This window comes from Thermobia domestica, chromosome 3 (assembly GCF_964235325.1).
Source record: "Thermobia domestica chromosome 3, izTheDome1.hap1.1, whole genome shotgun sequence".
Taxonomy (NCBI): Eukaryota; Metazoa; Arthropoda; class Insecta; order Zygentoma; family Lepismatidae; genus Thermobia; species Thermobia domestica.
In genome coordinates, this window is record NC_137456.1 from 37,652,798 (window position 1) to 37,668,173 (window position 15,376).

At 36.6% G+C, this 15,376-nt stretch overlaps 1 protein-coding gene across 2 annotated transcripts in view; it reads left to right on the top strand.

The window, feature by feature from the left end:
* Nucleotides 1–4,079, top strand: part of LOC145680288 (ubiquitin domain-containing protein UBFD1-like) — a 50,119-nt gene extending 46,040 nt beyond the window's left edge. For both annotated transcript variants that reach the window (XM_081750647.1, XM_081750648.1), the window contains exon 6: nt 2,258–4,079. In XM_081750647.1, coding sequence (XP_081606773.1) covers nt 2,258–2,368 — 111 coding nt within the window. In that variant the 3' untranslated portion in view covers nt 2,369–4,079. The remainder of the gene's footprint in view (nt 1–2,257) is intronic.
* The last annotated feature ends 11,297 nt before the right edge of the window (nt 4,080–15,376 follow it).

Sequence of the window (15,376 nt, forward strand, 5' to 3'; positions counted from 1 at the left end):
TTTTGTATATATATTTTTCAACATATACCGTATTTGTCACATTAAAATAATATACATCCAATTCTAACAATATGGTTCTTCGTTCTATCTTTTTCTAGTTACCTTAACAACAAGATAAACAAGTTGTCATAGCAACGAAAACAAGAAATATATCGATATAATACATAATATTTTAAATTATTTCCTTGTATATTTTCTTCTTCTTCTTCTTCTTAACCGCTTGTGCTCTTTTAAATAGCACTTTTGCCCGTAAATAGAAACAATACTTAGAAGTACATACAAAATATACATTATCGTTGTAAAGGGAGACGGTAATTATGATAATGGTTGTTGAGAGTGTGAAAGCCCACCCGGGACTGTAGCGCTGAAGAGTAAGTGAGGTAGTAAAATATCGAGGTTAGTGATGGAGATTATACAGGGTGTTTCAAAATATCGGGATTTTAAAGCTTTATAGTATTTAATAGCAGAATACCCACTCTTCGCACGGGGAGAATACATTTCATTTTGGACATAAAAGGAGTGAATTTGGACTTAAACAGCATCGGCAGTGTCACAGTTAGTCTCATCGACCCCAAAAACTATACATTCGACACTATATCGATCATGTTTAGATATCTCCCCGTCCCCCGAGTTGCGAGGCTGAATTTGAATTTAAACGGCATCGGAAGTGTCACTGTTCATCTTAGCGACCCTGAAAACTATGCATTCAACACTAATATCTGTCATTTTCGATCATTTTTAAATATCTCCCCTTCCTTTAAGTTTGCATCGTCAAAGTGAAATAATAATTTAAAAAAGAAAACCGAGGCCCGAACCTCATCTATGTTGAAAATTTGATCGAAATCGATCGGGTGGTTCAAGGTATGAAGCCACAGACATAGTCACTTTTATTTATATGTGTATATAGATTACAATTATAAATAATACGTTTAATGAAAGAGCAACTCAAACAGTTTTTTTGCGACAAGTGTTCAATGTGAGTACTATTCGTCACATGGAACACATCGAGTCGATAGGTGAGTTCTCCCCAAAGCTTGATCGGTGTGTGTTGTAACAACTGCTTCAGTCCTCTTTCTTAAATTCCTCGATCTCCTTAAAATTCTTCATACAGACACACTGGAATTGCTAATTAACGACTAGCACACCGAATTGATTTCTTGGGCTACGCGTGAAAGACTCTTTCACTCACTCAACACGTTTCTTGGTCCGTCCCGTACGCTTCCCTTTGCACAAACAGTCGGTGTTTTTCAAAGTGATGATATGATCTACGAATGTTACTATCACTTGGTGGCTTGCAATTGAACTTAATACAGAAGCACGTTGCACTGTAACTATAGATTCAGTCTTTGCAAAATGTAATAACACAAGAAGCTTTCTGCTTACAAGTCGCCATCTTTGCTACTAGCGCTTTCTAACGGCAGACGGAGGAAACAGTGCATGCGCATACGTGCGTACAAAACTATTTGAGTTGTAATATTTTCCATAAGTAGAAGCTTTGCTTTGTATATACTTAAACACAAACAAACTATTTGCTGAGCAAAACAATATATTCACATAATAAAGTACATAAGTGTTACAGTTACGCCAACTAACACTTTGGCTTCATCAGACACTATGAGATACAAGAGAAATGTACAGTCTTATATACAAACAACAGCTGAGACATCTTGCTTCTGATTGGCTCCTGGCAGCAGCCAATCCCCTTCAAGTATTCTGATTTGTATATTCCTATACTGATTCTTTCTATCTTGTAAATTACACACAAACAAAACAAGAGTGACGATCTTAGCACAACTAATCTAAACTGACAGTTAATTAATATAAATAATTATATAAATATACACAAATACACACAAATAAATAATATAATTATTTATGTTAATTGTCAGTTTAGATTAGTTGTGCTAAGATCGTCACTCTTGTTTTGTTTGTGTATAAGACTGTTGTTTGTGTATAAGACTGTACATTTCTCTTGTATCTCATAGTGTCTGATGAAGCCAAAGTGTTAGTTGGCGAAACTGTAACACGTATGTACTTTATTATATGAATATATTGTTTTGCTCAGCAAATAGTTTGTATTTGAGTTGCTCTTCCATTTGAGGTATTATTTATAAGTTAATTGTAATAAATACTACAGAGCCTTAAAACCCCTACATGATTAACTAGATAAGTAATTATTGAGAAATGGATTCATTATAGGTGTGTAAGTTTGAAATATAATTTACTCCTATTCTTAATACTTTTTTTTTAATTACAGGGTATCCAGTTAGGGCCCACGGAAGCGTCACGATACTGGGTTTACTGGGTTCCTGCTCAATATGTTGATGCTATCAAAGATGCAATTCTAGGGAAATGGCAATACTTTTGACATCACCCGTTGTACAGAGTGCTGCGTCTGAAGTCGTATGTCAGTCAAATGACATCATCAAACTTGAAACATACAAGCGAATTGTCAGTTAGTAATTCCTGTGAATCAAATCGAGTTTTCGTTTGAGTGCTTTACAGGGAAGAAGATATCTGTGAATATATAAATATTATTATTATTATCTTGGTCATATTGACCACAGTTAGTATTTACAATAAAATATATTAATAATTTAAGAACGAAAAAAAAATTGAAAAGTCGATTTGCGAGCAAGAATTTAAATTAATACAAACTCTGATGCGAAACAAATTATGAAGAACCAAAATGATAATGTTGATAACAGTGTGAGCTTAAGGTGTTGGTGCTGTCAGAATGGCGGACTTTTTTATATGGTTAATAATGAAGCCGTATTTCTGAGAAACGTTAGGGAGGATAATGTAATATTGGAGTAACATGTTATTTTTTTAATATGCTGTTTGATTAAAGAAAATTATACTGCGTTAAGCTGAGCTTCTTTACGAGTTTTCTAAAGACTTTATTTTGTTTGTATTTTTTTCTCTCCAAGCAGATGATACGCCAATCATGTTTTTTTTTATTTTAAAAAAAATAATGTAAAGAAACTGTAATGGTGTTATTACTGTTTGTAATTTATTTGTTACCACAAGAATGAAAAAAATAAGGGAAAAATCTGAGTGTGGTTGTTTTTTAATAATATATTTAATTACTGTGAAATTTTAAAAAATGCTGTTTTTTGCCTGTATAGATTAGCATTGTGTGTGTTATAGATCTATTTGTGGAACGAAAAATATGGCTTGATATAATAAGTTTAAAAAAAAAAAAGAAAAAAAGCATTTCTTGAATAATAGTTGGTTGTTTGCCAGGCCAAGTATTTGCGAGGGTCATTTCAGAAGTTCTGCATACTTAAAGATATTATGGAAGTAAATAATTTATTATACAAAATACCTTTACAGGCCTTCAATATAATCTCCATTCTTGTTTTTGACAGCTTCCCAATGTTTTGGTAAATTCTGTATTCCGGATAAGGCACCTTCATTGTTGAGCTGTCTGGTCACTCGGGTCACCTCACTGGAAGCTTCGTCAATTGTATCGAAACGTTTTTTTCGGGTGTGGAGAGTCGGAACTTTTCCATTGTGACGACTGAGACTTCAGTTCTGGTTCAAAATCGCGTATCCAGGTTTCATCAACTGCAACAATCCTTCGTAGAAACTGATCTCCTATAATCGGTAACGCTGAAGTAATTCTTCTGCGATTTTTTGCGACATGCTTTTTGCTTTTCACTCAGATCATGTGGAACCTATCTGGCAGCGATTTTTCTCTTTCCCTAATGATTCTGTAAACTGAAGTGACAGATACTCTGGCCTCATATGCAACTTCCTGACACGTGTTTCGTCGATCCTCTCTCAAAATGTTTCACAATAATCTCTGAGGTGTAGTGTGTAGCAGTTAATGGTCGTGCACTTCTTGGGTTGTCCGCAGTGCTTACACGACCTTCACGGAAACAAACTGACCCCCATGATACAGTGCTACGATCCACTACACTATTTCCATAAACCTCTTGCAAAGCATTATAAATTTCAGTTGGATTCTTTCCATGTAGAGTTTCGATTTTTGATGTAGGAACGCTGGTCACTGTGTGTAATCTGACATGAGTTTGGTTCACCTTCCATTTTAACACTGAATTCCTCACAACACAGCCACGCAAACAAGCAAACACAGACACAACTGTCAAGTCCAAACTCTGACTTACAAACTGATATAAAATTAAACTTGATCACACCACTCAAACGGTCGCGCATGCGCTGTGTGTAAAACTTTTGAAATGACCCTCGTAGAATTAACAGCAAAGAAAGAAAATAATGATTTGTTGAATTGTTCCATTTTAATGCTAGTCATGAATGTTTAAAAAAAAAAAAAGGAAAATTTTTCGTCGTTATAAATGGAGCAATATCATGTATGAACTTTTCCATCCTTATTACTTTTACATTGTTTGAAAGATGATTTTTTTTTTTTCTTTTTTATCTTCACAAATGTGATACTGACTGAAAGCCGTCTTTACTCATAAATGCTTTCGTTTTCACATCTCAGTTGTCTGCTTTCCCTCTCTCTCTTTTTTTGTAGTTAAAATAGTAATTTTTTATAATGTTCTGTATTTTTCGAGACAAGAGTTTCAACAAATTAAGAGAGCTCTGTTTTTTTTTTTTTTTTTTTTTTTTTTTTTTTTTTTTTTTTTTTTATCTGGTATGAGCTTATTTTCATTGTAATAACGTTGTAGTATTTATATACGTAGATACGCAGATACTTATATGTGGTATGATCTTTATATTTCTCATTACATGTCTGTTGTTTGGCTGTTTTGAAAAGTCAGTTTTTATTTTTCTCCTCCTCCCCCCTTAATTTTTTTTTCTTGTGGAATATGATGTTCTGTTAGGGTAAAGACATACCGAAGATACCTCGCGGTCGAGGTTTAAGTCACGGTCGCTACCTCGATGTCGGTGTGGATGGATCAAGGGCGCACATAACGAAGAGGCCGCATCCTCACTGTAAGTTCTCAGTTTGAGGAGAAACACTACAATCAATTACCCGCTTCGCTGGGTTAAACTAAGAAAAAAAATGGTAATATTTTCCGTTAGTCAGTCACTTTTTACTGTTATTCAAGCGCGCTATGGTCTCAGTCATTTTTATGTTTTGTTCCCCATAAAAATCACTGCGAAAACAGATTTTGAAATTGAAAGGACCAAACAGTTTATAAATAGGGATGGACGCAAGACGAGACATGAGAAATACCGAAGTCTCGTCTCTTGTTTCACAAAAATATTTGAGTCTCATCTCTTGTGCATCTCTATCAATAAATCAAGGAGTTTTACCTTTTAACAATTTTCTGTGAAGAAATGTCCTCTTTCAGCACTCAGGCGAGAAATCATTTCCGAGTAAAATAATAAACAGGTATGTCTTCAGGTTTTGAGCTGGAGGGGGGGTATTAGCTTCACTAAATGAAGTTTCGTCATTGCAATTTCATTATTCGACGTTGCCTTCCTATGGATGCGTGCCTGTCTTTACAGGTATTTCTGTACTTTATATCAGTATTGAATTTAGAAGAAATTCTTTTATTAAGCTCGGAATTTGGGAGGGGGGGGGGGCGTGAAGTTTTTAATCATAGATAGGATAAACACTAGCTTCTTTTTCCTTTGGAAATTCCGGAATTTAGGGACTTAAGCCCGAAAGCCCCCTCCGTGTAACCACCACTGATTATTAATATTAAACTACAGTATAATTCTCAAATAAATATGAGTAACTTACCTGATATTCCTATTTGAGTTGCTATTTTCTTTCATTCTCTGTTTAAAACGTGCCTATTATGTTGTTTGTGCCTTTTATCCCATATTGCTGGAACATTTCTCATTAGTTCTACTACTATTTGAATCCATGTGTTTGTGCCATTATCGAGGTAGCGACCGTGACTTAAACCTCGATCTCGACCGCAAGGTATCTTCGGTATATCATTACCCTTAGAGTTAATATTAAGGAGCAGAAGACCGTGCTTTTCCATAAAATACTCAAACAGTGAAATCTGTACATAACAAACTCTCATATGATACCGTATTTTCTTTCTGTTGTTTACTGTTTTTCGTTTAAGTGCTGTAATTGTAAGTTGGCCTAAAATTAGGTTGTTAACTTTCGTGGAAAGAAGTGCAAAATTAAGAATGAATTCTTCAAATGAACGGATCCTTCGAGAATTAGAATCAGGACCGGCCCTAGGCAATTTGCCGCCCTGTGCAATGGCATTATTTGCTCTTCCCCCAGAAAGAACAAATCTTAAAAGCCACATTTTTAAAGTACATCACTCCATCATAAACAACGAAAGGGAAGGAAAGTACACTCGCACCCGTTTGGAAAAGTGGGAAAGGAATGTACAGAATAGTTATACACTATTTTGGTTTTGCATCGGGATTCCTTCTCTCAAGAGTAGAGCGTGCTGAACAGGAAAGACCTCATACAAACGTTTATTGGTAGATCTATAGAGAAAGAAAACGAAATTAATATACAATGCAAATATTTATTATTCATAATATATTTTAAACTTCCACTTCACGTAACAGTAGGTATTATAAATTGAAGAGTGCAGACTTAAGCCTGATTCACCCACGTCCTTAATATAGAAAACGATGTAAAATTAAGATTGTTAGTTGCAAGGTGTGTTCTTAGGCCTTCTCCGGTGAAATTGATAAAATGAGTTTGAGTAACAGTTCAGTTTGGTAATAAAATTCTGCTATTATGTTTGTAAGAATATAAGTCTATGTAAAGTGTAATTAAGCGATATTTTTTTTTTTTCACCGGAAGAAAAGATACTTAAAAATTTATATATGTTAAATTTTAAACTTTCTTCCTTTGTACAGCTACAAATATCAACTCAGCACGCTCAATATGTACTAAAGCCTGCCACTGCTCCAGGGCACGTTTCAAGGAAGCAGTGTTAAGATATCGCTCACAGAAAACTTTTTTGTCCAATTTAAAATTACACCCCACGGAGTTAAGGTCAGTGCTTCTGGTTAGGTATTTGACGTGTGTTAAACATAATACATGTTTTCAGAGTCATGATTGAGTTGGCTTTGGTTCGTATCAGGGTTGGCTGATTTAAACCAAATAATAATAATAAACGAAAAATGCTTTAAATAGTGTGAACTACATGGTGACGTTTACACATATCAAACCATCTGCATTAGTTTTATCTCATTTTCCCTTTCAATCAAGGCGTCCCGTGTTCAATTCTCGGTCGAACCACAACCCTTCGTTCAAGTGTAAATCAAGTAGCGGTTCGGATGTCACTTTAAGCGAAAAAGTCGTCTCCTTGATAACCTCGGTATTACATAAGGATGTTAAGCCTAAACATACGAAAGGAAGCCAAGTTGTATATTTCTGCTTGCCTGAATGCCTTTGTTTTATAAAGAAGCCAAGGTTGCTTAAATATATTGATAGAAATTGACAAAATTTATTGACTGTCTACGTAGCTTCCAACATTAGCTTGGATTGGACTTTGTTTTAATTTTATTGAATGATATCAACATATTAAATTTGTAATTTAATAGCTCAGTTTTAGCGTACTGGTTGCGATACGTTGACCGTAAAATTTTAATGCAAAGCAATAACTGGATTTTCCAGTTATTGTTTTGCATTTAAAACAATAGCAGGATTTTCCCGGTAGCTAAGCTGGAGTTTCCCAATCTAAGAAATGCACTGACCGGACCACCCAACTTTATAATGAAACGGAACAGTCGAGATTTTCGAATAAGCGAATATACTATTGGTGTTTGAGTGAGGTAGATGAAACTTCCATTCTGCTTTTCCAAGTCTAAAAGAACAGTTTCTCTCGGATGTAAGCCGAGAAGCGGTTTGGATTCCGCTTACACTTATGTGACTCCTTCCAGCATAACCCCGTAGTTGAATAACAACACCAAGGCAAAACAAACTTATTTCTGTCCATATGTAATATAAATACAAAGAGCAAATTATTTAAACCAAAAAACGTAAAAAAAAAAAAAAAAATGTTTTTTGCCAACCCTGGTAGATAATGAATATTACAATGCGATTTCTAAATATTATTATGTATACAACTGCACTACCTGTGGATATCAGAGTAATACAGCATTAATACAAGGGCAAAATCTTACCAGAATTTATGATTGCTCGTCGTAGAGATAGCGTCAGTTTCAAGTAGTGGATTCTTCACATAATTCAAGATGTGTGTTTGTATTTCCTAAAAAATTAACTGTTTAATCATCTTTTAAAATTAACCGAAGAAAACGCTTGTGAATATCAAGTACATTCAACAAGTTCATTTTGGTCTGCACAGAGTTGAAAATTTAAACTACTATTTCCAATATGTTGTCTGCACTCCAGGTGCACTGTTATTTAGTTTGATTGTACAGGGTGCGGCACGTAAAACCGGCCCGTAAAGTGAACACACAAAATGAAATGTAATGTATTGAATATGACTACTCACCTTCACAGCAGGTGCTGAAAGTGTCCTCCGCCCACTTCAATACACACGTGAGCACGATTGAGGAGATTCATATATACCCTTGTCAGTTCTTGTGTTGTAATGCTATTGGTGACATCCTGGATCCTGGTCTTGAGTTCTTCAATTGTGTGTGGATTTGTTTCATATACTCTTCCCTTTAACAGTCCCCATAAGTAAAAGTCACACGTGTACAAGTCTGGTGACCGAGGAGGCCACAAGCCTTTGCTGATTGTCCTCTCTGGTGTAAACATCTCATGCACAAGGGACAATGATGCAGCTGATGTGTGGCATGTTGCACCGTCCTGCTGAAAGTAACATAACTGACGCTCCTCTTCGGTCAAGTGTGTATAAAACTCCTCCAGGATTCCCATATACACGTCACTGTTCACTATCGTCTCAAAGAATATGGGCCCAATAACGCGTGTGGCGGAAATGGCACACCAAACACCAATCTTCTCATCATGCAAGGGTACCTGGTGGATTGCGTGTAGATTTTCTGTCGACCAATACCAGTTGTTTTGGGAATTTACGTACCCAGACAGGTGGAACCACGCCTCGTCACTCATGATGAGCATTAGTGGATCCAAGAGACCACTGGCAACATTGCTCAACAGCCATGAACAGAAATGCACCCTCTTCTGCAGGTCAGGCTCCTTCAGTTCTTGCACAACACTTATCCGGTACGGTTTTAACTTCAGTCCCCTTAAAACACGTCTGCAACTTCTCTCACTCGCATGAACCTGTTGACTCAATCTCCTGGTTGACTTTCGAGGACTTCTTGTCATTATCTCCTTCACCTGCATCTTTAATTCAGGTGTGCAGACAGATGGTCGTCTGTTCCTGGGAGCATTTTGAACCGATCCTGTACGCCGCCATTTTTCAATCAATTCCTGAATGGTGCTTTTTGCTGGCACAGAACGTCGTGGAAATTTCTCCCGAAACAAATTCTTTGTTTCACAAAAGATCCAGTGAGAATGAACCCTTCGACAATGGCAACACGCTCGGGTATCGAATACGGCATTATCTCACACTGACACTCACCCGGCTTAACACAACGAGGCCTTTTTCTCAACTGGTTTCGACAAGTTTCACTGGCTGCGGCTGCACGTGACTGCTGCAGGTCACGTAAGTCGATCCGACCTCGACACGCCATCTCTTGGTAGGAAGGTAGATTATTTAAGTGTTGCCAAAAACACAATATACCAGAATATTACGACGGGCCGGTTTTACGTGCCGCACCCTGTAGTATTAAAGCTTATTGTCATTGAAAGAAGGCCAGCATGGTTAGAATTCAAACGTACGTAACTTTCCTGTATTAGATTGTGCAAACTAATCAGAAAATTCCTGACTCAGTTCACCTTATTTACTTAATCAAGCTATCTTGCAAAACCAATCAAGGTTTTACATATTAGAAATCAACTACATAACCTACAATCTATCACCCCATAAAGGGTTCATATGTTCATTAGAGGATTTAACAGCGCTTCAAAGACTCCTGTATCGATGTGTCTCTTGAATACCTTAAGCATGTTTGTATTGTTCCGGTTTATACAATGCTCAGAAAATTTTCTCATGGAAAATATGTATGATATATGTACGTCACTTGTCACTTAAACTGTTCATAAAAAGACTTTCTTCAGTGTAGATGTAGAAGAGAGACTCATGCGCAGTCGTGATTTTTTTTTTTTTTTTTCACACCCGTAGAAAACGTCAGTCGCTGGCAGTCGGCCAACGAGTGAAGACGTGTAATGAGCGGTCGTCGAATTTCAGGTTTTTGTAAAATGCCAGAAAAACTTGAGCAGCGATATTGCATCAAATTTTGCCAAAAGTTGGAGATACATAAGCGGAAACCATTCACTCGGATTGGTACATTCAATTTTGAACGAGAATTTGGCGTGAGGAGAGTGTTCGCGAAAATTGATTCAAGCTTTTATCACCAAACGACATTCCTGTGTGTCGTCAGGGTCCCTACTCACCTGACATGGCTCCGTGACACTTTGGTTATTTTCCAGGCTGAAAATCGGCTGAAAGGGACCCAATTTAGTCGAGAGAAGACATGATGCGGAATGGGACGGCACGGTTGCCCACCATTCTAAAAACTGCGTTCCAGAAAGGTTTTCAACAATGGCGGTAGCGATGGAAGAAGTATGTGCGTTATCAAGGAAAACCTAATGCAGGCACTACTTACATACATCAACAGTCAGCTCATCCGCCAATGTACAAGGCCAATATTTGGAAGAACTTCTTTCGTAGAGCATTATTAATTTGTGACCGTAAAAAAGATCTCAATGAAGAAATACAGTTTTTATATAAAATAGGACAAGAAAACGGTTATAAGCTGTGTATTTTTACAAAAATTAACCAAACACGTAAATCGCTGCAAGTCCCCAAAACAATAACTTCCAAAGAAGCAAAACTTGGATTGAAATTCCTTATTTTCCACAACTTTGAACAAAAATTCAACGTATTCTTGCAAAGCATAACATATCTGCGTCAAGTATTCCCCCCAAAAGTTTACAATAAAACATCTCACTGGATTTAAAAGCTATTTTGTCGATCCATTAAATAAGGCAGGTATTTACCGCGTCCATTGCAAATGTGATTCCTTATACATTGGCCAAACTAAACGTAATATTAATACGCGTGTGAAGGAACATGTTAGACATGTCGGGTTTGGCGCGTCATCTAAAACAACATTCACATAATATAAAACAGATTAGGGTAATAGGTTCAGCACAAAATAAATAAATAAAATTTTAAAAAACAGAAAATTAAAGAATCGTTCTTTATTCATAAATACAAACCTGCATTGAACCTTGATACTGGCAACATTGATCGAGCTTGGGTACCTACCTTTGAAGCATACTTTGGATCTGGCAATAGTGGCCTAACATAGTTACCGCGTTCTTTTTTATTCAGTTCATTCTTTTTTCACTCTGCTCTATTCATCTCAGGATCTTTTTTGTACGTTATTTTTATATAATGGTATGTATTCCTGGTTTTACTCCTTTTATCTCCTTTCCGTTTTAATCCTTTTTACCTTGCCACTGAGGAAGGAACCAGCTGAGAGTTCCGAAACGTCAAAATCTTGAATTTTTTTTAGGGGTGGATTCATTGGTAAGAAGCCAATTTTTTGTTAATTTTGAATATCCCCTCTCGCGCCCATGCAAATATAATACTTTGAAGGGGATTTGTGTTTCGGATTTCCAAATCAATAAATGGATTTTTGCCAATCAAAGGTTCGACACTTTTTGAACACGACTCGCATGTTCACTTATATTTATCCGAGTGGAGATAAAAGCACCTAACTGTAAATTGACTGTTTGTTACTGCTAGTTCTTTTATGCGTTAATGCAGTGCTTACCTTTTTTGATTGACAATACACTGATACTCTACACCCATGACATCGCGATGCATTTGTTTCATTTTCTTATTAATATAAATTATAATATTGGAAGTTTCTATGAAGTAGTGACTATTTACTTGTAGTACTGAGCCTTGTTGCTGCCACTGGAGGCGCTGACTTACAGTGTGTCTCTGAATTGATTTTTAAGGATGGTTTAAAGGGACAAGTTTTGCCGATAGATGTCACTACAGTCTTCGTATATATCTCATGTATTTTTTATCTTCCACGAAAATTCACGATTTCTTTTACAGATTTCATTCTAGAGACTCCAAATTTTTAGAGAAGGAACTTCATAACCTATCGAAGGCAACAATCCGTGCCGATTTTTTATTTAGAATTTTCTTCATTCTTGAAACAGTTATATTGTTAAAGGTTTGGATGTCCATTTCAATAATCAAGCCATTTCAACAATGAAGAAAATTTTAAATAAAAAATCGGCACGGATTCTTGCCTTCGATATGTTATGAAGATTCTTCTGTAAAAATTTGGAGTTTCTAGGTTGAAATTTGTAAGAGAAATAATGATTTTTCGTGAAAGGTAAAAAAATACATGAGGGGGATACGAAGACTGTAGTGACATCTATCGTCAAAACTTGTCCTTTTAAACCATCCTTAAACAAAGTAATAAATGCTTCATGACTAAATTTTAAAATTTTGCAATACACCATGTGGGACTGCGCGACACCGGTTCGGAATCAATGCATTAACGTCATATGAGGAGTCTTAGAAGGAAGCCACTTTGATAAACATGTAAATATTACTAGCGAAATCTCTCAGCGTTATGTAGGAGCGCAGCTAGCGACGGCTATTCGCCTAACTCTGAGCTGTTACGAACGTGATTCGAGTTGCTTTTATACTAAGGATTGCTATAAACTCAGGTTAAAAAGTTTGTGTAATATACTAATTATTGTACACAGCTTTCCGAAGCTGTAAGCTACTTTATTTCCTTAGCGTGTAGCGATAAAATCTAAAACTTTTATCGATTCGGCTTCCTTCAAGAACCGCCAGTGCTCCTCTTAAGTCCACTAAAAACAGTTGGGGCAAAGAGACTTGTCAAAAGCAGAAAAAGTCTTACGACATATGCTACATACTTGTATAGATGATTTATTATTTGCTTTTATCTCGTATTATTAATCATAATGGGAGCTCCTTCGTGGCTAAGCGGTTAGCGTACGCGACTTTGGTGTGGAAGACCCGGGTTCGATTTCCGGCGGGAGCTCATGTAGTTCGGATTCCACATTAATCAGTAGGTCCACGTCTAATATAGCCTCGCTGCTGAACGGGGCGTTAAACTCAAAATCCATCCATCCATTAATCATAATGGAAAACAATCAAAAGCGGAGAAAATAATATACAAAGACTAAAGTATGGCTGTGCGAAGAGGGAACGTAGCAGCGATGCTCGGAACGCTTCCTCCGGGAAAAGCATTGAACGAAATCCTTGTGTAATCACCCTCCTCTCACCAAACTCAACACAATTGCTGCTAGATTATATATAAAATGAGTTGGTGCTACTTTTTTTTTTTATTTTTTTAATTGGGATTATGGTATTTTACAAACATTAACGATGAGAACACCAAATCATCATTTTATAATCCCTTGATATGCATCAGTAGCAGTTTAAACTTTATTCCTGGGACAAAATAGTAAATTAGTGTTTGAGATAAATAAATTGTAAATGAGAAAGAAGCAAGTGTAATGTGAAAGAATTTGTAAATTTTTAAATAATAATAAAAACAATATTTTAAATTTAATATTTAGTGCGTTTTGTCAGAAGTGTCGCGAACTTAGGTATAAGCGGCCAGACTTCTTTTTATTCAGAATGAAGGGCTAAAAGTGAAGGAGAAGCGGGGCGACGCCGTCCCCTCACCTCCAAAAAACATGTACGTCGTCCGCCCAGTTCCTAAAAAATTACAATGGGCAAAGATAGGCAGGGAGACGGCGTGACGTCATACCGCTACCAACCGACCCTCTACCTTATCAGATCCACTTTTGCCCTTGTACTAAACATGCTACATATTAAAATTTGAATCAAAATACAGATACACTGTGAAATGCGGGTGAAAAAAAGAAAATAATGGTAACAAATTAAACTCCACAATCTGTACTATTTATTATTATTCTATATAAGGGGAAACTTTTATACTAATAAGGTGATGGGAAAGTCCGAACTCCCGTGTACCATCTTTTAGCTCTACCTTAGAAGACAGAATCTTTACAATATATACTACATCCAGTGGCGTATTTACGATTTTGTTTCGGGAGGGGCTTTGCTAACTTTAGGGGGGGCTTTGCCTGGAAATGTGAAAATTCTGCAAGATATTTCTTTTACTTTACTATACTAAGTAAGATTTCGGGGGGGGCTTAAGCCCGGAAGCCACCCCCCTAAATACGCCACTGACTACATCTCACTGCTGGTGGTGGCATTCCGGCGCTGACATCGTAATGATACCAAGGACTGCTGCAACTCTGCCACTGCAGGGAAACTTGACCACATGAGTTGATGTTTCTTACCACGATGCTGATATACAAAGTTGATAAAAAATATGAAAGCGAATGCAACATGGTTCCCGGAATTTATTATAATGCATATCTTTCGGATCGACATTTTCTCAATTGCATAATGCGGACGCCAAACAGCTGAGGATCCATATAGACAAGGCTTCGAATCTTACCGCAAGAATATTTCTGCATTTCTGTCAGGAAATGGAACGCGAATTAAAAATTTGTGTCATTCCGTTTCAAGATAATCCTATGAATGCCAGTCCAATGGATATCTGGGGTTTTGACCTATTGATAAAACGTCTCCAACATCAGCGTCCACTTCTTTTTATTATTATTATTATTATTATTATTATTATTATTATTATTATTATTATTATTATTATTATTATTATTATTATAAAGCTTGCAAAGAGTGAGGCCGAATACCCTTGTCCGGGCAGAGCCAGATTTAGGTGTTATGAGGCCCTATGCTATTGAACGTAATGAGAACCCTTACTATGTCCAGCTGTTCTTTGTCTACGACAAATTGTCTGCACTACAGTCTTCAGCTGTATGCTACATGGGCCATGTGAAATCAATCCATATACAACATAGAACCCTATATAGAGAGAAACGAGCAAACTAGTGATATTTTAGAAGGCTACAAGAGAAGCCCAATTACTTATAACAGCTTACATAATACAAAACACTGTTGCTGTAAGGCTAATTTTAATTGATTTTATCTTATATTTTCGAAATGTATATCCAGTTTTCTTTTCTTTAAATTTTTTTGGGGCCCTCAACATAGAGAGGCCCTAAGCTATAGCTTGTTTAGCTTATACGTAAATCCGCACTGTGTGCTTTGCTGGAGTTTGGTCTAATGGAAAATTAATGTCAGGTGATAGAATCCAATAGAACGCCATCGGTGGTGGAGCGAGGTTTCTCGTAAGGTGACAGCGTCAAAATCAGTCCTATATATACCAAATAACCTTTTCTGTTACAGCTCGTACAGAAGGCTGTTTCATCCTTATGGTAGCAATTTGCAGTCGCCACCAGAGGCGCTAGTTTCGCGTCAGCAACGTGACG